Below are 26,076 nucleotides of genomic sequence, written 5' to 3' on the forward strand. Positions count from 1 at the left end.
AATTTACAACTCAGGCAAGACATCCACTCGTATAATACTAGAAGCAGTAAATTCATAAATGTCCCATATCAACGATTGTCCAAATCATTGAACAGTTATGAGACAGTTGGAATAAAACTGTATAACAAGTTGCCTGCATCACTAAAAGATGAACATATAGATAGATTTAAAAGTAAGTTATACAATTGGTTAGTTGCAACGCCCTTTTATTCATTACAGGAGTATTTTAATTGTTCAATAGAAGTGTAACGTATTTTGTAATCTCGTGTTGAGCTTGTATTTAAAATGTATATTGTTATTGTAATTTATTTTGTAATGTCATTTCATCATTAATTTAGTTATATATCATTATTTATTTATACTTACGTATCAATATTGTATCGCATTTTGACGTTGTCTATTGCTATGTATAGCTTAACGTCAATAAAATTCTTTATTATTATTATTATTATTAATTATGTGAGTAATGATTTTCCGGTCGTTTTTCATTTCAACGTATGCGGACTCTGGAGAGTGGTTTCCTGTTTTGCTGCATTCCGATAAGTAAAGCAATGTGAAAAGTTGGATACTTGGCATGCGAAGTTTTAATGTCTGATATTGACTATATGTGAAGTCAACAATAAATGGAATAATAGAAAGATTAATATTTTGCATATATTAGACGTACTTTTTGATATTATAGAAAGTGATTAAAGTATAAATTATTGTTGGAGTATGTTGTTTTTATTGTATAGTGTATTTGCTATCATCAGGATTGATAATAAACTTATTAAATTGGTTATAAACATTATTACGAATTGGATGTTTGAGTTTTGAGTATTTAGTTTTTGATCACTGCCACCCGGCTTTTGTTTTCAAAAACGTGTTTGTAACTTCCCTTCGGTTGCCGCGAGAGGGTTCATAGCTAAGGAAATAAGCAACTACAGAAGAGGAAGATTGGAAATATAAAGTTGCTTTTGTGAACGTTCTTGTAAATCATGTCATTAACACTAACATCATAAAATATAAGGGAAGTATAAGAATAGTTTTAAATTCTTATTATATTTCAATTCAAAATGGCTGGTGAGGCGTAATTGATGTGCAAAGAAGAAATTCCTTATGACTTACCTCAGGAAGATCCACTTGAAGGGAAAGCTTGCACATACGAACTGATGACTGACAACAAAGAGTTAATATTATCTACAACGGAAGGAGAGAAAACAATGGACAAGGATACAGATATGTGTTCTTTGAATGTGAAACTAAACGCTGATAGTGTGAAATCAGAATTTGTAGTAGAAGGAACTGCATTTGAAAGTAATACAGAAACTCTAAGAAAAATAGTGGTTGAAAAGCCTTGCGCGTCGTACTCTAACGATTCCCAACAATTAACAACAAAAAGTTTAAATTCAGTTCAGCCAGAAAGGTAATGTTCAATTTTTCATATACTAATTGGCTCAGATTGATAATACAGTTACATGGATTCGGAAACTTTGTTGGTTAAAAGCAATACTTCACGAGAAATATTTAGGTATGGGTAGAGATGGGATTTTTACCGGTAAATATTTTTTTGGGTATTTACCTTAGGTAAATACCTGAGTATTTACCCAAATTGGGTAAATATAAGGGTTTTTTTCTTTTCAACCCTATATGTGATATAGACGTTCTTTAGCAGTGCATAAAATAATGAAAAAGTAACAGTAGATCCAGTAGAAGGTACACCAAATATCAAAAGGCAATAAATTTATTACTTTAATTAATAGATATGAGTAATATGGTCGTTCCTGTTTTGATAATAGTAACATAAAAAAAGCATGTTTCTCCAGGAACATATTTTTAAGGACTGATGACTTTGAAAAATACTACATTTTTTTACTACAAATAAATAAACTAAAAAAAGTACATGGAAAGCGGATAAGTGCTTTTCTTTTTATTTACATTCTGTAAGTGACTATGGGCGACAAGTTATTACAACTGACATGACTTGAAATATATTTTCTTTACATCATACATGCTTCAATAACTACAAATAAAACAGAGTAGGGGTAGGAGTATATTCGGGGACTTTAACACGTATAGTACACTTGCTAGCTAGGCATTAAAAGATGAGCTGTAATAAAAAATATGAGCTGTTTGAACCCAGAATGAAGTAACTGCATTTTCATGTTTTGCGAGAAATTAGCATTCTTGGAAACAAAATAAATAATATTTTATTGGAAAATGGGTTTCACATGACGGTTACATCAGTTTCTTTAATTCGTTTCCGATTGTGTGTCACCAGATTCATACGCCTAATTCAAATGATTTCATGCTTTAATTTAGAAGTGGGCAAAATGCAGTTAGTTTCCTCTGTTTTCAAACACCTCAATTGGCAGCTCAAGCTAATAAAAGTACAGAAGAATTACAGAACATTTAGGACTTAGCAAGGTTCTCGAAATAGTCTGTACACATAAGGGCAAAACGTTATCTCGTTATGATATGGCATTTATACTAAGATTACTCATCAGATTCATCGGATACATGGAATGAATATATCGTATCATCGCTGGTAATGTCTCCATCTATCTCACTTGCGGAAGATGTCACTGTCTTCTTCAAGGGTTCTACTTTTTCCTGGTACATGGTGCATTTCAAGTGTGATGAACTTACATTTCCCGATAACTTAGACCCACTTTCTAAGTCTTTCTGCAGCTCTGATTCAACAATCTTCTCTGTCTCTTTATGCTGTGTTGATACTTTTGACTTCTGTTCTCAGTGAAGCAACTTCTAGTTATAAGCTATATATGTAATTTTTCCGGCTCTGGAAGTATTCAGCCTATTCCTTGACTTAGTGTTAATTTTTGAGAAGGTACTGAAGGATCTTCCTGTAGTGGCTGATGATTACCGGTGCTGTTGATATTCACTTTGCGTTTTCAGATAAGTTGGTACTTCCATACAAATTTTGCCTCCAAATCACTAGGTTCATTTCACTAGAGCTTGCTCAAATGAACTTCTTACTCTACAAACCTTCCTTTGCCTTGTAATGTGCGAAATCCATCATCGAATTAGAAGATCTGCTTTCATGTTCTCTGTAACCTTGTGTACAAACTCCAATTCATCGACATGTTCTGGAGTCAAGTCAAATCCCTGTGATGATGGATCTAGCAATGCTGCGGCATAGTGAATTGGTGTAGCTTTTCCGCTTTCGAAATTATGAAGAATATTTTTCTTCTGCTTTGGACAATGAATATTCGGGTACAGCCTTTCTAGTTGCTCTTCGATTTCTTTGACAGCAGAAAAAACTCTGTGTATGTTACATTCATCAGATTCTAATATATTTATCCAGGACACCATTGGCTTAAGAATACATATTAGCTTTTCGACTGTCATCCATCAAGCAACCTTGGTTTGTGGTCTTTGATAAATGCTGTTTATCTTGCAGGGTTTCACGAACAGCTAGGTTCTGTAGGGTGACTTTTGTGGCTTTCAAACTTTCAAGAGATTTTAAATATCTTCCCCAGAGGGTTTTACATGGAAGAGTAAGAGAAGTGTGAATGTTTTTCTCATTGTTAATTGCATGAAAAAGTACATTCAAGACCTGAGTACTTTTAACCGTTTTAATGGCGTCTACATTTGCCATAAATGATGAAATTGATGAACACTTCGAAATATCATTGCAGATAAGGTTCAACTGTGTGCTATACGTGACAACGGGGTTGCAAATGGGGATATTTTCTTGAACATGAGAAAAAGCCTTCTGCATATTTGCTGCATTATGACCAATGAGAACAAAGAACTTGCTGGGGTCGTATTTTTCAATGACCTCAAATACTTGGCCTCTAATGTACTCAGCACTGTGACGGCTATCTTTCGTGTTTATAAATTGAACAAATATTAAATGAGGGTTTGCAATAATGAAGTTGATTATTTCCTCATTACAAACATTATTCCAACCGTCACATTGAAGATTTTGATACCTCGAATCTTTTAGCTCTACACACAGCTGTGTAAGCATTTCATTAAATCAGGCGTCAAGTTGCAAAGTTGACAATGACTTTCTTCTGAAAGTTTGAATGAAGGTCTTAGCCGCTTGAACAAATCTATCCAGAGATGATGTCCACCATAAACAATGGCGCTCCAGTTACGTAGGCAGCTTTCACTAGTATTCTGTTTAACTTTGCCTGATAAGATAAAATATAAAAATATGTTGTGAAATAGGTGATCTAAGGTTGAACACGTGAGTAGTAGGGGTCGGCGTATATTGAGCCGAGTCAGCAAAAATTTTTGTGACGTCATAGGTCAAAGGTCAATGACCTTGGCCCGGGGTCAATGACCTAGGGGTACCTAGGACCACCCCCTCTAAATTTTGGCAGGGGTACCATGGCCCACCCCCTAAATTTTGGCAGGGGTACATAGGACCACCCCCCTTAAATTTTGGAAATTGCCAAATCTAAAAATTGGGTATGGTAGCCTAGGACCATAGTATGTACCTCTATCAGTATTGGGGGTCTATGTCGTTCCCTTTTATGGGTAAAAAATTGCCAAAAATTGAAATTTCGGGGGTTTTTGACCTAATTTATCCCCTTTGATGAGGTGTTATTACCTTATATAGTTATATGGGCGTATACAGGGGTTTATTACCTTTCATAAGACATGGGTACATTAATGCACCCCGGGAGGGGTACCTTGGCCCACCCCTTAAATTTTGGAAATTGCCCAATTTAAACATTTGGTATTATAGTACAGGACGCTAATATGGATCACTATAAATTTGGGTGGTCCACCTCGTTTCCTTCTAGGGGTACACAATTGCCAAAATATAAACGTAAGCAATACGTTGTACCACGTGTTTGGTTTCGACCTAAGTTATCCCTTTGATGAGGTGTTATTACCCTATATGGTTATATGGGCGTATACAGGAGTCCATTACCTTTCATAAGACATGGGAATATTAATGCACCCCGGGAGGGGTACCTTGGCCCACCCCTTCATTTTTAGAAATTGCCCAATTTAAACATTTGGTATTATAGTATAGGACGCTAATATCTATTATGATAAATTTGGGTGGTCCACCTCGTTCCCTTTTAGGGGGTACAAAATTGCCAAAATATAAACGTAAGCAATACGTTATACCACGTGTTTTTGTTTCGACCTAAGTTATCCCTTTGATGAGGTGTTATTACCCTATATGGTTATATGGACGTATACAGGGGTCCATTACCTTTCATAAGACATGGGTATTAATGCACCCCTTTAAAAATTTGGGAGGGGTACATTGGCCCACCCCTTAAATTTTAGAAATTGACCATTTTACATATTTGGTATAATAGTATAGGACCCTAATATATATATATTACTATAAATTTGGGTGGTCCACCTCGTTCCCTTTCATGGGTACGAAATTGCCAAATTGTTAGTACAACCACGTGTTTCGTTTTTGACCTAATTTATTCCCTTGGATGAGGTCCTATTACCTTATATGGTTATATGGTCATGTATAGGGGTCTATTACCTATCATAAGACATAGGTACATTTGTGCACCCCTTTAAATTTTTGGGAGGGGTACCTTGGCCCACACCTTTAATTTTGGAAATTACCCATTTAATATATTTGGTATTATAGTATAGGACCCTAATAGAGATTACTATACATTTGGTTGGTCCACCTCGTTCCCTTCTAGGGGTACAAAATTGCCAAAATATAAACGTAAGCAATACGTTATACCACGTGTTTGGTTTTTGGTTGATTTTATTCTCTTTGATGAGGTGTTATTACCTTATATGTTCACATGAGCGTATACAGGAGTCTATTACCTTTCATAAGACATGGGTATATTGATGCACCCCTTTAAATTTTTGGGAGGGGTACCTTGGCCCAACCCTTTAATTTTGGAAATTGCTTAATTTCATCATGTGGTGTCATAGTACTGGATCCTAATATGTATCATGATAAATTTGGATGGTCCACCTCGTTCCCTTTTAGGGGTACAAAATTGCCAAAATATAAACGTAAGCAATACGTTATACCACGTGTTTGATTTTTGACCTAATTTATCTCCTTGATGAGGTCCTATTACATCATATAGTTATATGGTCATGTATAGGGGTCCATTCCCTATCATAAGACATAGGTACATTTGTGCACCCCGGGAGGGGTACAATGGCCCACCCCTTTAATTTGGAAATTGCTCAATTAAACATTTGGTATAATAGTATAAGACCCTAATATATATTATGATAAATTTGGGTGGTCCACCTCGTTCCCTTTTAGGGGTACAAAATTGACAAAATATAAACGTAAGCATTACGTTGTACCACGTGTTTGATTTTGACCTAATTTATTCCTTTGGATGAGGTCCTATTACCTTATATGGTTATATGGTCATGTATAGGGGTCCTCGCTATCATAGTACATGACCTCAATATGTATCATGATAAATTTGGGTGGTCCATCTTGTTCCCTTTCATGGGTAAAAATTGCTAAAATATAAACATAAGCAATATGTTGTACCATGTGTTTGGTTTTTGGCCCAATTTCTCCCCTTTGATGAGGTTTTATTACCTTATATGGTTATATGGTCATGTATATAGGTTCATTTCCTATCATAGGATATGGGTACATTGATGCATCCTTTAAAAATTTGGGAGAGGTATAGTGCGACACAGATGACAAATTGGACGGAAAATATGCGAACTAAAAACAGTGTTGCAAATTTATGAACTCTAGTAGTTACTGTTGTTATAAGAACTATATTGTGCTATTAATGCAGAAAGAAAAAAATGTTCAATTTTGTTGTTCATGTTATTCCCTTCCGCTTCATTGTCGAGTCGTACTCGAGAAATATATTCTTTTACTTTTCGGTTGAACGATCTGCAGGCCCATATGTCATATAAGGAGTATAAATAGAGCGAGTTATGAATAAAATTAATTCCTTATCTATTTAAAATCTCTTGATCTATTAATCACTTTTTTTTTTTAATTTGGCTTAGTATGTTTGAACAAGATTTGATTCGTAACTCAGTTGCTAGAGAGGGAACTGAGCGAGCGTTGGCTACGTCAGTCCCTTTTCCGATTCCCGGCCAAGTAAGTTTGTGGTAGACAACATCGTGTCCGTGGGTTTTGTCGGAGTACTCCCGTTTCCTCCCAGATTCTCATTCCACCAATTCTTCTATCGTTATTCACTTGCCTAAACCACCGTTTCCTATATATATATATATATATATATATATAGCATTCTTGGTTCTTTATCTGATGATCCCATGTTCAAGTCCGTTTATCGTGTCTGAGGTTTTTCAAGATGTTTTCAGTGACCAACTTTCGTCGTTTTATGCTGTTGATTGTTGCTTTTTTCCAGTATAAATGACCGGCTCAGAATGTATCAGGAACTTGATTAAGTATATAAATAAACATTAGTGTTCGATATAAGCTCAATATGTATGCAAAAAGATATGAGGTGTTATGGTCAACTCAACAAAAATTTACTTTGGTGAAAGCGCATTTTAAAATGTCTTCATAAAAGCATATTCAACAAAATGTTCAGCTATCAATTAGTTATTATTATTGGTGGTGATTTGAGTTTAGCGTCCTTTTCAGCACCAAAGTTAAGTAAAACGTGAACCTACAATTTAGCATAGGATCAATATTACATGAGCTTCCACGAGAATCGAATCCTGATCTACCGCGCCAAATAGCTAATTGTTTTGTTTAAGTTCTGTTTTTATTAATTCTTTGAGTAAATAAGAGGGCACGGTGGCTCAGTAGTAGAGCGCTTACCTATAGTGTGTGAGGTCCCTGGTTCGATGGTAGGGCAAGTAAGCTTGTGGTGAACAACATCGTGCTCTTAGGTTTTCTCGGGGTACTCCCGTTTCCTCCTACTTTCTCATTCAACCAATTCTCCCATTATCATTCATTTGCTTAAATTATCGTCTCCCTTAGCCTAACAGGCATAATCGCGGGACGTTAAACTCAAAGATTTTATTTCATTTCATTTCATTTTGAGTAAATAAAAAAGCAGACCCAATGTTGTTTGCCCTTACTACCCGAAACACATTACAAGTACAAAACTTTTTTGAAATTAAAATAGGCCTATATTGAAAATAATAGTCCTTTTTCGATTTGATATAGATTATATGTGTAAATAAAAAGTTTTGTTAAAATACCGGTCAGTGTTTAAATGTACTATGAAATTCATCGTAAATTTGTAGCTTTGTCAGTATCACTCTATATCAGAGTAGTGAAATGTTCTCAGCTATTGCAACGCTCTTCTTCAAGACGACAAGAAAGTTTCAACCAATAGGGGTTGTAAACACATTACACACCCCCAGAACGACTGTCAACAGAGCTGAGTTGCCATGCTTACACATCTGCCTACGACTCCACTCTGCTTCATTTCTTAAGATTCGCGCGGGCTGATTTACCTCGCGCTCTTCTCAACAGATGAAAAGAAAAGAGGAAAAAAAAATGGGCAGAGAGGCGGAGTACTCCGTAACCATAAATACGCTTTCGCCAAGAATATTAATTTAAACTTTTTACTATCATCATTTGAACATAGTGTTTTAAAATGATATACAAATGAACATGCAATTTTAACAAACGACATTTTTTTATTATTGAGAAATGAAAAATAAAATGCCGTGGCGACAAACTCACTTGATGTACAGTACATATTAATCATCATCGTCTTTTCCATCATGGAGAGCTAATATTGATATAATCATCATCATCATCATTGCTGCTGTCACTGTTTCCTAACAGTGTGACACGTTTGTTGACAATTTTTAAAAATTCCTCGCGTTGTCCAAGCCTTTTGTATTAAGTCCCATTCGTGTTTCATTACATTATTCCAGAGTAAATTGTCAACTTTGTCTATTGCATCAGAACAAAGTTTTTCGACATTCTTTAGTGCAAAATTAGTGTTCTTTCGTGTTACATAACTCTTTAAATGTAACCTTATCATATCAATTGCATCGATATGGCAGTTTTAAGTAGGACTGTAAGTAGTGTTGCGCCAGGCCCACAACTAGAGGGGAGCTAAGGAACCTTCCCCCCAAATTTTTCGTGGCCCCCCTAGACCTTAACACCAAATGCCATTATTAATACAAAAAAAAACACAATTTAGCTATGTGTAACAGATTTTTTAATGACTTGGCCCCCCTAACATATTCACGCCCCCCCCAAACCTCTGAGGCTGGTTGGGGGCCTGTGTTGCGCACAAGACGAGTGCATTTTCAAATTAGAGAGGAGACGAGAAACATGCAAGTAATGATCCTTGTATCGTTATCAAGATCTTTTAAATCTAATGGGGAAACTAGTTCACCCAAGGCTTAGATCGCAAAAATTGTTTTAGTGTTACATAATTTATAGACTGTGCGAATATAGTGAATAACATTTACCAACGTTCAAATATATACAAATCATTATATTAAAATAAGAAATGTTGTTATATCACACTTTTTGTTGACCTCTTGTAACGCGCGTATTTTGAAAGTTGTAACTATTTAAGTTTGGACGTCGTTAAAGAAATTCTGTGTACGTCACTGGTCCCACATGATAAGGACCGAATTATGTCTAAAACCAATGATAAAATCATTGAAACATTTTTCCTAGAGCAAGATAAAGTATTTCATGTATGTATGTATTATTTCTTCCGTATTATTAATGCCAGTGTTCAAAATTTAGTCCAGAACTTTGCTTCCACAGAGAAAATTCCTCAGGAGTTCCCCCCTTGCATTTTGATCTAGACAGACCAGTGTGTAAATTGAGGTTAGAAAAGTTAGAAGTGTTTTCGTAATATTTGTTGTTTTCGTGGGGGAGTAATATTATAACATTTGTTTTCCGTACTACTGCTTTTTTTAAAACAAAACTTTTTTTTTTTTTTTTTTACTAAAACATTGGTCGACTGCATTTTTCTTGTAACACGTTAATATTAATAAAAATCTAGGCGTGCGATGATATTATATTATATGAAGCAAATCGACATCCATATTGTGTTGCCCTAAAGTAACCATTTCTCCATTCTTTCCTCAGATCGATTCTTTATCACCACTATATAAACTAAACAAATAGGGCTATGCCTCTTGAAGGTTATTTTGCAAACATAATTCATTTTTCTTTATATCACAAATTAGCCTTTCCCGGTGGTCTAGTGGTTAGCGCGTATGGCTTTGGTGCACGTAGCCCCTGGTTCCATTTCCGGTGGGACAGCAAAAAAATAATTTGTCAAATATTTATTTTAATCAATCATCTGTTTCTTTTAGCCTAAAGGGCATAGGTGTGGGACGTTAAACTAAAAAAACTCATCCTTTTTTTCGCAATAAATTGTCCACTTTGTCCCTTGGGGGGTTTCTCAACTTGGGATCGCGAAGGGAAATGAAAACAATACTTGTAATTAGGACCTAGTAGCAGAAAAATATGTATTTTAAAAAATATATATGTTAAACTTCTTATTTTGATAGACATATTTTTATTTCTATACTTTGTTACCAAATACAGCAAAGAATATTAAACAAATAAAGATTAGTTTTAAAACAATTGGAATAAAAGAAGGAGAAACTGGTGAGAAACTGCAAATTGAAACACCAGAAGCAAAAAAATACAACTTACAACTGTAAGCGATTGGCAGCAATAATGAAAAACTTATTGGAAACCGGAAATTAATTATGGGGATTACAGGCAAGAGAATGTGATAAAAGGGGCCGTGATATAAAATGAGATGAGAAAGCCCAGTTTATTGTATCGTTAGTAAGTCTTTCGTAGTATTTTATCTTCAGTGATTATTGTGTTAAGGAATCAAAGTGCATGAGAATTTAAATTCATTATTATAATAAAAGAATAGCAGAATGTATACGTAAATGTGCCGGTATATATCCTTAACGTGCAAAAAAACTCATACAGATCCTAAATACTAACAGACACATGTAATTTGCAGTTTTAGCAAAACAAACTGAAATTAAATTTTGTATCCACTACAAACACAATATCAAATGATCCTGAATGAACAGAATCTTTCGCCCTTCCAATTTTTGGCGTTTGGGTAAAAGGAAGAGCGAAGGTTGGGGAGGGAGGGTAGGGTGAGAACATGGCAACACCGCCTTATCAGAGAGAAAGTGGGGAGTATACAGAGTGCGTAACTGACCCTAGCGCCACGTAGAAATTGGTGTTCAGACATAACGTCATTTGTGTCGCACTATATCTTGGCCCATCCACTCGGTTTTAGAAATTGTTTAATATAAGCATTTGGTATCATAGTACAGGTCTTCAATATGTACCACTATAAATTTGGATGGTCCACATCGTTCCCTTTCATGGGTAAAGAACTACCAAAAATCAAATTTCGGAAGTTATTGACACCTATTTAGCACGTTATATGGTTTATTACCTTTATATGTTTATGTTCCCTTTTAAATTTGGGAATTATCAAATAACAAAATTCGGTAAACGTTTTCTAGGACCCATTGGTGTTCCTCTTATGGCCAAATATTCAAAATTTAAAGGTTATTGACCGGCTTTATTATTGAATAAGTACAGGATTTATTACTTTTTTCATAACACACAGGTGTATTTGTGTACCAATCTTAAATTTTGGAAGTGGCGTACATTTCTTATTGTCGTATCAATAATTGGTAATTGGATAGTATCTCATTCATTGGGTAAATCATTATGATCACGTGATCGGTTATTGACCTATGATGGGATTAGGAGTCCAGGACATTGGTACATTGAAACTTTGTAGGATAATTTGATAATGCGTCATTGGTTTTGATTATTCCCGCCAAATATAAACGTAAGCAAGACGTTGTACCACGTGATTGTCCTTGATGAGGTAGTGTACAGGGATTCATTTCCTTTGTTGTGGTACTTCTTAAGTTTGAGTACACACACACTTCTAGAAAACAGTTGGTTCTACTCAGGTAAACAATTGACGGACATTATTGACATTATTGAACATATAATGATATGATTAACTCTAAGACTTAGGTATATCAAGAGAAATATTCTTTAAATTTGGGAACGGTGATAAACAGAATTTTAACATAAGGTGTGAAATTTGAAACAATACATTGAACTTTAGTCACAGCTCATAGTCTAAGATCATTGGTGGTGATTGATTTGAAATCTGATAGCTAACCTTATTGAATCTTATGACTCATAGACGAAAGGCAATACATGCTACAACACTGGCAAAGTTATTGTTAATGCAATTTGATTGGTTGATCACTATCTTTCCTGCAATCTGATTGGTTGATCACTATCTTTCGTGCAATCTGATTGGTTGATGATTTTCAAATCTTTGCTGTATTCAGTTTTAAGTTTTGTTTAACATTTAAAAATCTTGGTTTCGTTCAACATTTTGCACTCACTGATAAATATGATCAAAACCGTTTATTTGTTAATCGAATAGTTAAAAACCGGATAAAGTTTGACGGTTAACCGTGAAACGTAAAATTTTTTTTAGTTTGAAATTTTTTTGCTTGAAATTTTTTGTTTGAAAATTTTTGTTTCAAATTTTTTCGTTTGCAAATTTTGTTTGAAAAAATTTTGTTTGAAAATTTTTGTTCGAAAATTTTGTTTAAAATTTTTTGTTTAAAATTTTTCGTTTCCAAATTTTTGTTTGAAATTTTTTGTTTCAAAATTTGTTTGAAAATTTTTCGTTTGAAATTTTTGTTTAAAAATTTTTTGTTTGAAAATTTTTCGTTTGAAATTTTTGTTTCAAAATTTTTTGTTTGAAAATTTTTTTCGTTTGAAAATTTTTGTTTGAAAATTTTTGTTCTCGAAATTTTTGTTTCAAAGTTTGGTTCGACATTTTTAAAAGTTTGTGCACTCATTAGTAAAGAACCGGAACTGTTTAGAACAAAAACATCTGGCAACATGTGGTGCAATAGTACACGTCAGAACACGATAATGCAACGTCATCAGTTTGCATCATCGTTCGAGTTAGTATTCATGATAACGTCATCATGGCTACTTGTCTGCAGTTTCTAAACACACGTGATGTGATGAAATCATTTACCAAGATTACCGATTTACAACAGAATGTACCTTATAGAATCTTAGCTAGCCAAATGATCCCTACAAAGTTTGGATTAAGAATCGTAGTGAAGCTTGAAAATGATAAGAATATAATTTTACCAGCAAGATATTTACCCATGGAAGCATCAAAACAAGAAGAACTGCTGCGTTTCTTAAATACTGGATCTGTATCTTTATGTTACAAAGGATTCTTGGGTCGAAGTCATCAACTTGAATTTAGTACACAGCCGGATTCGTCAGCAAATCATGAATTCAAACGTCAGACATAGTTGTATGAATTTGGTTGGTCAGCATGACGTCAGCAACTGTGATGAAACCATGAATTCAAACGTCAGCACATTCCTTACCAATGACGTCAGCAATAACTATAAACCAGCAAATACAGTGTCAGCTCATGAAATCATTTGAGCAAGTGCTTTTCAGGAGGAAAGATGTGTACTTCTAACGATAAAGAGTTCATCTTCGCAAGCTATTATCCAATAAATATATTTCAAACAAAACATGTGATGATTGGTATCAGTGCTAGAACATTTGAACCTGTGATTCGATTGGGCAAAGCAGAACAATTTGGTGTACAACTGACCTGTGAAGAATGGCAAATATTATGTTCACGAATCGACCAAATGAACGATTATTTTCATGATGAGCTAAATGTGACCATAGTCAAATCATTAGGCTCAAATCATGAAGTGGTGCTGCGTACAGTCCTCGAAGAGAAGATGGTGCTGTTACGTAAAAAGAGTACATTCCATGTCCCTCGCAACATGGTGTATCTAACGGAAACAGAATGGAACAAATTCATCAGCGTATTTCAGTGTGTGAAACATGCAGTGGAAGTGTGCAACAAAACTAGTATATTCCTGAAAAAGTACTATTTTGAAAAATGTGTTATGCATATTGTACAACATGTATCTAGATATTGTGATGGTTGTCGGGTGCATACCTGTATTGATAAACAGTTTATTTGTGATCAAATGGACATTGAGTTTCCACCAATTGATATTGCATTAGATCTTAAAAGACTTCAATTGGAATTAAAATTATATGCTAAAGACAAACTAGTGCAAGAAGTTCAAAATACATTGTATCGACAATATCCAGAACCACTATCTGGTATGGATGTATGTAGAGTGTAATAAAATGATCCATTTCAATGAATTGTGTTTTTTCATTTCAAGTACAACCCCAGGTTCTGACGTGTAGTACTATTGCACCACAATGTTGTCAAAGGTTTTTGTTCTAAACAGTTCCAGTTCTTTACTAATAAGTGCACAAACTTTTAAAAATGTCAACTCAAACTTTGAAACAAAAATTTCGAGAACAAAAATTTTCAAACAAAAATTTTCAAACGAAAAAAAAATTCAAACAAAATTTTGAAACGAAAAATTTCAAAACAAAAAATTTTCAAACAAAAAATTTTGAAACAAAAATTTCAAACGAAAAATTTTCAAACAAAAAATTTTTAAACAAAAATTTCAAACGAAAAATTTTCAAACAAATTTTGAAACAAAAAATTTCAAACAAAAATTTGGAAACGAAAAATTTTAAACAAAAAATTTTAAACAAAATTTTCGAACAAAAATTTTCAAACAAAAATTTTTCAAACAAAATTTGCAAACGAAAAAATTTGAAACAAAAATTTTCAAACAAAAAATTTCAAGCAAAAAAATTTCAAACTAAAAAAATTTTACGTTTCACGGTTAACCGTCAAACTTTATCCGGTTTTTAACTATTCGATTAACAAATAAACGGTTTTGATCATATTTATCAGTGAGTGCAAAATGTTGAACGAAACCAAGATTTTTAAATGTTAAACAAAACTTAAAACTGAATACAGCAAAGATTTGAAAATCATCAACCAATCAGATTGCACGAAAGATAGTGATCAACCAATCAGATTGCAGGAAAGATAGTGATCAACCAATCAAATTGCATTAACAATAACTTTGCCAGTGTTGTAGCATGTATTGCCTTTCGTCTATGAGTCATAAGATTCAATAAGGTTAGCTATCAGATTTCAAATCAATCACCACCAATGATCTTAGACTATGAGCTGTGACTAAAGTTCAATGTATTGTTTCAAATTTCACACCTTATGTTAAAATTCTGTTTATCACCGTTCCCAAATTTAAAGAATATTTCTCTTGATATACCTAAGTCTTAGAGTTAATCATATCATTATATGTTCAATAATGTCAATAATGTCCGTCAATTGTTTACCTGAGTAGAACCAACTGTTTTCTAGAAGTGTGTGTGTACTCAAACTTAAGAAGTACCACAACAAAGGAAATGAATCCCTGTACACTACCTCATCAAGGACAATCACGTGGTACAACGTCTTGCTTACGTTTATATTTGGCGGGAATAATCAAAACCAATGACGCATTATCAAATTATCCTACAAAGTTTCAATGTACCAATGTCCTGGACTCCTAATCCCATCATAGGTCAATAACCGATCACGTGATCATAATGATTTACCCAATGAATGAGATACTATCCAATTACCAATTATTGATACGACAATAAGAAATGTACGCCCCTTCCAAAATTTAAGATTGGTACACAAATACACATGTGTGTTATGAAAAAAGTAATAAATCCTGTACTTATTCAATAATAAAGCCGGTCAATAACCTTTAAATTTTGAATATTTGGCCATAAGAGGAACACCAATGGGTCCTAGAAAACGTTTACCGAATTTTGTTATTTGATAATTCCCAAATTTAAAAGGGAACATAAACATATAAAGGTAATAAACCATATAACGTGCTAAATAGGTGTCAATAACTTCCGAAATTTGATTTTTGGTAGTTCTTTACCCATGAAAGGGAACGATGTGGACCATCCAAATTTATAGTGGTACATATTGAAGACCTGTACTATGATACCAAATGCTTATATTAAACAATTTCTAAAACCGAGTGGATGGGCCAAGATACCTCTCCCAAATTTTTAAAGGATGCATCAATGTACCCATATCCTATGATAGGAAATGAACCTATATACATGACCATATAACCATATAAGGTAATAAAACCTCATCAAAGGGGAGAAATTGGGCCAAAAACCAAACACATGGTACAACATATTGCTTATGTTTATATTTTAGCAATTTTTACCCATGAAAGGGAACAAGATGGACCACCCAAATTTATCATGATACATATTGAGGTCATGTACTATGATAGCGAGGACCCCTATACATGACCATATAACCATATAAGGTAATAGGACCTCATCCAAAGGAATAAATTAGGTCAAAATCAAACACGTGGTACAACGTAATGCTTACGTTTATATTTTGTCAATTTTGTACCCCTAAAAGGGAACGAGGTGGACCACCCAAATTTATCATAATATATATTAGGGTCTTATACTATTATACCAAATGTTTAATTGAGCAATTTCCAAATTAAAGGGGTGGGCCATTGTACCCCTCCCGGGGTGCACAAATGTACCTATGTCTTATGATAGGGAATGGACCCCTATACATGACCATATAACTATATGATGTAATAGGACCTCATCAAGGAGATAAATTAGGTCAAAAATCAAACACGTGGTATAACGTATTGCTTACGTTTATATTTTGGCAATTTGGTACCCCTAAAAGGGAACGAGGTGGACCATCCAAATTTATCATGATACATATTAGGATCCAGTACTATGACACCACATGATGAAATTAAGCAATTTCCAAAATTAAAGGGTTGGGCCAAGGTACCCCTCCCAAAAATTTAAAGGGGTGCATCAATATACCCATGTCTTATGAAAGGTAATAGACTCCTGTATACGCTCATGTGAACATATAAGGTAATAACACCTCATCAAAGAGAATAAAATCAACCAAAAACCAAACACGTGGTATAACGTATTGCTTACGTTTATATTTTGGCAATTTTGTACCCCTAGAAGGGAACGAGGTGGACCAACCAAATGTATAGTAATCTCTATTAGGGTCCTATACTATAATACCAAATATATTAAATGGGTAATTTCCAAAATTAAAGGTGTGGGCCAAGGTACCCCTCCCAAAAATTTAAAGGGGTGCACAAATGTACCTATGTCTTATGATAGGTAATAGACCCCTATACATGACCATATAACCATATAAGGTAATAGGACCTCATCCAAGGGAATAAATTAGGTCAAAAACGAAACACGTGGTTGTACTAACAATTTGGCAATTTCGTACCCATGAAAGGGAACGAGGTGGACCACCCAAATTTATAGTAATATATATATATTAGGGTCCTATACTATTATACCAAATATGTAAAATGGTCAATTTCTAAAATTTAAGGGGTGGGCCAATGTACCCCTCCCAAATTTTTAAAGGGGTGCATTAATACCCATGTCTTATGAAAGGTAATGGACCCCTGTATACGTCCATATAACCATATAGGGTAATAACACCTCATCAAAGGGATAACTTAGGTCGAAACAAAAACACGTGGTATAACGTATTGCTTACGTTTATATTTTGGCAATTTTGTACCCCCTAAAAGGGAACGAGGTGGACCACCCAAATTTATCATAATAGATATTAGCGTCCTATACTATAATACCAAATGTTTAAATTGGGCAATTTCTAAAAATGAAGGGGTGGGCCAAGGTACCCCTCCCGGGGTGCATTAATATTCCCATGTCTTATGAAAGGTAATGGACTCCTGTATACGCCCATATAACCATATAGGGTAATAACACCTCATCAAAGGGATAACTTAGGTCGAAACCAAACACGTGGTACAACGTATTGCTTACGTTTATATTTTGGCAATTGTGTACCCCTAGAAGGAAACGAGGTGGACCACCCAAATTTATAGTGATCCATATTAGCGTCCTGTACTATAATACCAAATGTTTAAATTGGGCAATTTCCAAAATTTAAGGGGTGGGCCAAGGTACCCCTCCCGGGGTGCATTAATGTACCCATGTCTTATGAAAGGTAATAAACCCCTGTATACGCCCATATAACTATATAAGGTAATAACACCTCATCAAAGGGGATAAATTAGGTCAAAAACCCCCGAAATTTCAATTTTTGGCAATTTTTTACCCATAAAAGGGAACGACATAGACCCCCAATACTGATAGAGGTACATACTATGGTCCTAGGCTACCATACCCAATTTTTAGATTTGGCAATTTCCAAAATTTAAGGGGGGTGGTCCTATGTACCCCTGCCAAAATTTAGGGGGTGGGCCATGGTACCCCTGCCAAAATTTAGAGGGGGTGGTCCTAGGTACCCCTAGGTCATTGACCCCGGGCCAAGGTCATTGACCTTTGACCTATGACGTCACAAAAATTTTTGCTGACTCGGCTCAATATACGCCGACCCCTACTACTACGTGCTATTTGCCAGATACAAACACAAATTGCGGTCTCGCTGGAAATCGGACCGATACACACTCATACTTGATGGGAAATGAGAAGTTTTGCTGGACTGGAACTGAGTTTAACCGCCAACACTATAGCCAAAATGCAGTTACATGTTCTATATTATGGTGGCAATTGAAACTTCCTCTTTACTGTTCACGGTTTTCCCAACAGAAAACTGTGAAACTCTTTTCAAACTTTGTGCAAAGTAACGCCCAATGTTTAAAGTAACCCCGTCTTATGGTACTTCAAAGTAGTTTTATGCTAGACGTCATAGTTTTGAATAAATATTAGTTTATATATCATTATTTTTTTTTTTACCTAAACTAGGGAAAAGGAAGTGCTAAGATGTTATTAATTTACTCTTTCTCTCTCTCTGTCATCACGTTAGGAGACTGAAGCTCGATTCGTATACTAATTTATAACAGCAAGTTAATATACACTTGTAACTAACATTATGGAGATGGATACTATAGATGTGAAAGACCCCAAAATATTAGGAAGGGTAGAGATGAGAAAATGATCAATCAGGGCCGCTATCAATATCGAATCCATAGTCTTCTGCCGCAGTAGGTGTTGCTCATTTGTATTTATTTTGTTTATTTTTGTTAATATTAGTTATTATTACAATTATCATAAGGAATGGTAAATGTACCGGGAATAGATATTGCAGTCGCAAGAATTATTATTTATTCTCATCAATTTCTTATTTCAAAATTCTTTGTATATGCATTTTTTTTCCTGAAACTAGTGCTATTTCTCTTGGCACCTCGTAAAATACAAATTTGTACACTATTATAATAAGAATTTTTATCTAAATACTGCGCAAAAAAATTCGTATTGTGTATCATTTATTTAACATAGCATACAAAGGATATAACTGAAAAATATATATTAATAATCATAACATATAGAGTAATGGAAGACAATGCATAATGATTCGAATGATGTATAAAAATATTTATAACAATCTCTGAAACATTCACCACTTGAAATTGAAAGTGGCATCAATAAACACTACAGTTGGAAACACGTCTCAAATAAATAAAAAAGTAAGAAATTGTTTGTGTTTCATATCTAGTCCCATTCGTTCTGTAAGATCCTCGAAAATTTTAAGTCATGTCAATTGTCTTTTAAATGATGTGATTTCAAATTATAACCCCTATGGTGAAAAGCTAAACGCACACAGTTTTAGATCCAAATTCAAAAAATGTCGCAAATAAAACGATTCGGCATATTTTTATAGCTCTTACCTTGGATATTCTTATCCTTTCCTAGATGGTAGAAAATAACTAATTATTTCACTCATCGGATAGCGTTAACGTGATCTGAAGTGAAACTCTTCCACCTCAGTTCCTGAGAGCACGTAAATAGGGATGGTACCGAGACCGAGACTAGTCTCGGTCTCGTCACGAATTATCGAGACGAGACCGAGACCGAGACGGACTTTTATATACCGAGACGAGACCGAGACCGAGATGGACTTTTAAATACCGAGACGAGACCGAGACCGACCTCTATAAATCGAGACGAGACCGAGACGAGACTCAGGTCAGTCTCGAAAGTCTCGGTCTCGTCTCGAATATTGATATAGATAAATACTAAAATTTCCTTCACTCAAAATTTGTTTCGTTGCTGTGTTAGATAATATGAGAACGGTTGACTTATGTACAGTGGCGTATTTAGGGGGTGGTTATCGGGCTCAAACCCCTCCCGAAATAAATTTTTGATAATTTTTTGCATTGCGCGTACAACGCAAATGTTTCTCATCATTCCTCAAGCCACTCCCGAAACAAAATCCACTGCTGATGCGAATAGAATTCTCTCTCTCTCTCTCTCTGTCTCTTTCCCTCTCTCTCTCTCTCTCTTTATATATATATATATATATATGGTCGCGGTGCCACCCAGGTCCGCCCTGCATGGGTTCCCGGGGCCCAACTTTAATTTTAAATGGAAGCAAGGGGTGAGTGGTACCTCGTTCGATAGATCTTGAAAAACTCAAAAGCGTTGTGGCAAAAGATCTTTCATATCGGGCACTGTATTCAAAATGGCCGCCAAGACATGTTGCCTCTATCACATACCGTGCAGTACCACTAATATGAAAACGGTTGAACATAAATGAACCGAACAAAAACTCAAACAGAAAATGTCATGTGGCACATCGATTGATATTGTCGCGGAGACTCCCAGGGCCACCCTTCATAGGGGCCCAGGGCGCAACTTCAAAATTGTAAATGGAAACATGGGGTGAATGATACCTCGTTCGACATATCTTTAAAAACTAAAGAGTGCTGTTGCAAAAGATTGTTCATATGGGTCACCGTTTTCAAAATGACCACCAAGACATGGTACCTGCATCAGGTAAAACGTCCAGTATCACTAATATGAAAACACCAGAACAAATATTCGAATAGGAAACCACAGAGGGTATTTATCATTCTATAGTTCGGGAATGTTGCAACAGTCGAAAAGATGATTAGAGTGAAAGTGCCTTAATGGAAAGAAACAAATCTAACTCCTAAAAAATAATCGCTCCAACCTCGCTCCGTAAGTGAGTGAAGCGCGAAGGATCGGTGAAATTGCAAATGAGAGCCTTAGTTTTTGCAAATTGTATCTACGAAACAAAGTTATTTGAAATGTGTTTTTATAAGAGATAAATGTCTCTGTAATGGGATAAAGTATGTAAAATTCTTGTTAAATGGTACATTCCATTTTGATTGCAGGCACGCAAAAATGAATCTACTGAAATGCGAAACCAATTTGTCGAACAATGCAATTTTAGAACAATGTTTACAAATGTTGGTTTTGTTCAACAGTCGTCTGCATGATATTGGTTCGCTTCTTTTCCTTCTATGTCTTCTTGCATGTGATATAATATGAGTTTCACTGAGATGTCCACAGTTACATTCCGAATAACTTTCAACGGTAATTTCAGTTGTGATCCTTAGTAACAAAACGGTACATACTGATGCAGATATGTCCCAAAAATCTTGCACGTAATGCGTTAAATTATCAGAGGCGAAGGGGCGGGTAAAATGTTGTTAAACTTGAATTTCACCTTATTTTTATTCACCTTATTTCACTTTATTTTTATTCATTATAGTACAAGTCATTTGTATACACAAGTGTTTCAGAGAAACCATATCTCTTGCAAATAAAAGTGAGGTTCTCATTTGAGATTTTACCATTCATTCCCGCTTCACCTACTTACGGACAGAGATCGGAAAGATCATTTTCTATCATTTCCTCTTTTGCATTATGTCAATTATACTTTAATAATCTTTTTCCCCGTTGCATTATATTCGAGCCGTGGAATGATAAATACCCTCTGTGCTTTCCTATACGAGTTTTATTCTATTCATTTATCTCCAACTATTTACATATTAGGGGTCTAGTGGTACTGGACGTTTTATCTGATACAAGCACCATGTCTTGGCGGCCATTTTGAAAACGGTGACCGATGTGAAAAATCTTTTGCTACAACACATTTTACTTTTTAAATATCTATGGAACGAGGTATTACTCGCCCCATGTTTCCATTTAAAATTTTAAAGTTTGGCCTTGGTACCCCATGAAAGGCGGCCCCGGGAGGCGCCGCGACAACACCATTCGGTGTGCCCCATGGCATTTCCTATTTGAGTTTTTGTTCGGTTCATTATGTTCAACCGTTTTCGAGATATCCCCGTGGGCCATCTTGTATATATATATATATATATATATATATATATATATATATATATATATATATATATAGCCGCGGACACAGTATATGATCAAGGGAGGGGCTAAACCATTGTTTGCCGCTTTACCCAGTGTAAAGAAAGTAGGTTTGAAGCCTACTTTATCCAGTGCATACCTGAGCGTTAAGGGAGGCTATAGTCCCTATAGCCCTCCCCTAGGATCTGCTATATATATATATATATATATATATATATATATATATATATATATTAAAAATGCTGAAATATTGTACCAAGTTGGGAAATTCTTCTTGATACTCTGCAATATCACTAGATAAACAAGCAATGTTGCTAAAGCAAAATAAAGTTGTATTTTCTCAAATTGCGCTACGTAAAGTATTACATATTTAGTTATTTAACAAAACCACAATAGCCCATACATTATTTATATAGCCTGGAAATCTCTAATAACTCAAATGGCATGGACGGTGCAATGCGCAACTCAACTGTACCTTAGCGTCGAATACTGTGATCATGGTATAATATATTTCGAATGAATGAAGGAACAAAGTTAAAAGAAACGGAAAATTTAAATGTTTCTAAAGATTTTACTTCGAAAACGCGCTGACAAATCATGTCTCATCATGCAGATGCTTCCAAAAGACTTAAATACTTATAACGCCATTTACAACAATTGTTATTTCAAATCGTTTCAGAGATACTAAACACATTGGTAGTGATTGTTATACTGCTTAAAATGACGCATTTTTATTAATTTTTTATAATGATTATTGCTTTCCTTTGCTTCTATAACATTACAACAGTTTTTGGTGGTTTTAATTACAAGTCGCAGTTACATTATTTTAAGCAGTGTTGTCCACTTAAATAGATAGCTAAATGTTATTCTAAATATGTGCAAATAACGTAGATAAACTGCAAAATATTTTAAAATTACTCGTAATTTGTTTTATGGTGCAAGAATGCTTTCAAGAGACGATGTTTTTCATAGTATTTGGGCTGCTTATAATGTTAATGTTTAAATCTTCGTTCCAGCAATACATGTAAATGCAAATTGTAACTGAAATTCAATGTAACTGATACATTTTCAGTAACACTAGTTGTTCCCCTTAAGCCTTAGGCCTGGTGTACACTTTAGATTAAGATCGTGCTTAATTAAAAGTTCTAATTGCACCCTAATTACATTTCACTTGCTTTAGTTTGACCACCGACCACCTCAAACTCGATCCATACCATATAGCTATATGCAATTATTCAAGAACTTACAGTTAGTAATACACAGTGTTCACTTTTGTTTTGTTTTGTTTTAGTTTAACGTCCCATATTTATGCTAGGGCGGCTACAGGAGACGTGGAGCTAATGATTATAGTGGAATCCGAACCACTTCGGTCGTTCAACTTTACCCCTACCGGAAATCGAACTCGGGACCACGCGAACCGAAATCAAGAGTTCTAGCCTCTAGACCAAATGGGGGTCCTCACAGTGTGTTGATTTAAATCATTCAGTCAGTGTTGTCAGATCCGATGATTAAAAATTATTGTGTCTGTACTCCGAAAGTAGCGAATTCGAACTATTTGTAACCCAAATATATAGAAATGAATACTGATGGTGCTAATGAAATAATTTAATATGAGCTGGAAAGTGTGCTGGACGTATTGCAAGAAGAAATTATGATCGACGGACGACAACAATTCTAGACTGCATACCACGAGACAAAAACAGCCTAGGAAACCTCCGCATACAAGAAGGTGTGACTAAATCAAGAGCCACTGGAGGAGTAACCTGGAAAAGAATTGCCCATTAGATAGTTGTGGAGAAGACTTAGAAAGACCTTCATCCAGCAATGGATTGATAATGGTTGATTATGATGATGGTGATATTTCATTATATCTGGACCTCGGAGGTAAACTAAACTAAGCCATAATTTCGTAATTTTATAGAAGCGAAAAACTGGTTCCTCAACTAAGACAGGTAAGGTAGGGTAAAAATGGATCCAAAATTTAATGAAAATCATAGAGCGAAAAAAGTATTTTTGATATTCAATCCATCATGTTGCAGCAAAACTACGAAAATTAATACAAAAGAAAACTAGAAAGTTAAGAATCACTTGTTTTGCAGAGTGAGAAAAAATAGATACAGATAACTCGAATTATTACCTATATACTTATATAATATGTATGTCCATGTTTTGCAACTAATTTTCAATCAATATAAAATTTCAACGTAATGAACGCACGATTAATATGATCTTGAAGCTTTGCTGGCGTCTACTATTAATCCAATGTTCTCGGGATTGCTGCCAGAGTGAGTGTTGCTGTGCTGAGCTTTCGTTACCATACAGCGGCAACATCTTCACATAGCTCTGAAGATGTTGCCGCTGTATGGTAACGAAAGCTCAGCACAGCAACACTCACTCTGGCAGCAATCCCGAGAACATTGGATTAACGCACGATTAGTTTTCTCAAATAAAGATTGCATGCACCGTTGAGAGCTCAAGAATAAGATTATTCTATGTTACGGCACTGGATATGTGCTTACGTAATGCATTACGACTTTATGAACTAGTATAAGAAGAGAATGCACTTAAAATGAGACGCGAACTATACGAAACATCGGACTTTGAATCTAACTTGTTTTGTGATCCAACTCGAGACCTCACATGGCAAAGATGAGTGTAGTAGCTCCAACCACAAAGTTCAGGACGTTCGTGTTATAAAGTGTCAATTAAACACGGAGATGTGAAACGGTAATAAAGTATTTCATCAATTTCAAACAAAATACGTATATTGTAGTAATACTTTACCCTGTTTGTTAAGATAATGAACGTTATATTCTGTTTTTAAAATTACAGTCAAAGCAGAATGTATTGAATAATGAGAAATTGTGAAGTTTCAATTTCGGTACGATTAAATACATTCGTGCTGCTATGTGTTGCGTTATCCATTAGGAGGTATTGAACAATTCTGATTCAAAGGAAGGAAATAAACTACTGTATAGTACTGGAGTTAATTTAATAGAGTTTAATTGTATAGGCAGTTCTGAGGCTATATGAGACAAAGTCTATTGCTGAAAGTGAAATATGGGTTCTATTAGAGTTTTAGGGTGATATACCCACTGATCATTGAACCTGGAATAAAAGCATTAGCACTAGCAAATTAGCTATGAAGAGGTACACGATACCATAATTCTAAGTCAAAATGGAAGGAAAAAATAAGCGGAAACGACAGACTGTATGAGAATAATACTTTCACTATTTTAATTTCACACTATTTATTTCGAGACTTTCGAGACTTTCGAGACGAGACCGAGATTTGGTACTCGAGACCGAGACCGAGATCGAGACAAGCATCTGTCGACCGAGACGAGACCGAGACCGAGACTGTATTTTTTACTCGAGACGAGACCGAGACCGAGACCGTTATTTATCAACCGAGACGAGACCGAGACTGTACAAAGTCTCGTCTCGTCTCGTCTCGATACCATCCCTACACGTAAATGAAAGGTCAAAATGTTGAGTAGATAAAGAATAGAAGAAATGGATAATTTTAATTTTAGTTTCTGTTATGTACGGACATACTTGTATCTTTTATATTGTATCATATAACAACAAATGTGTTTCCCTCAGTTATTACGGATAAGACAATTTCAAATTATATCCTTTGTGTTGAGAAGCGGAAAAACTGTTATTACCAACCACAAGTTTGATAATATTTCAAAAATAAGGATTGGAAATATTTTCCTAACTTGTTTCGGAAACCTTTTACTTGCAACTATTCTACAACCAACTTTAAAGAATATTTTTTTTTTATTTTAGTAGTTAAGTGTATAAAATTAGGACTGTGTGGTTTCTACAATTTAGAAATTTGTAAGAATATCCCTAGCTGGAAACTTCAAAGAAAGTTTCAGTTCGTTCTATTTCAAGCGCTTTCCAATTGAAATTTTTGTTTGCGCTGCTCTGAGCCTATCGTAGATGTATATATTTGACATCCTGCTATTCCTAGTAGAAGA

At 34.9% G+C, this 26,076-nt stretch overlaps 1 protein-coding gene across 1 annotated transcript in view; it reads left to right on the plus strand.

The window, feature by feature from the left end:
• Positions 1 to 863: 863 nt before the first annotated feature.
• The window catches only part of LOC145674658 (uncharacterized), a 32,698-nt gene continuing 7,485 nt past the window's right edge, over positions 864 to 26,076 (plus strand). The window contains exon 1 of the mRNA XM_081744879.1: positions 864 to 1,405. Coding sequence (XP_081601005.1) covers positions 1,077 to 1,405 — 329 coding nt within the window. The 5' untranslated portion in view covers positions 864 to 1,076. The remainder of the gene's footprint in view (positions 1,406 to 26,076) is intronic.

The sequence above is a fragment of the Thermobia domestica genome, chromosome 17, assembly GCF_964235325.1.
Source record: "Thermobia domestica chromosome 17, izTheDome1.hap1.1, whole genome shotgun sequence".
NCBI classification, from domain to species: Eukaryota; Metazoa; Arthropoda; class Insecta; order Zygentoma; family Lepismatidae; genus Thermobia; species Thermobia domestica.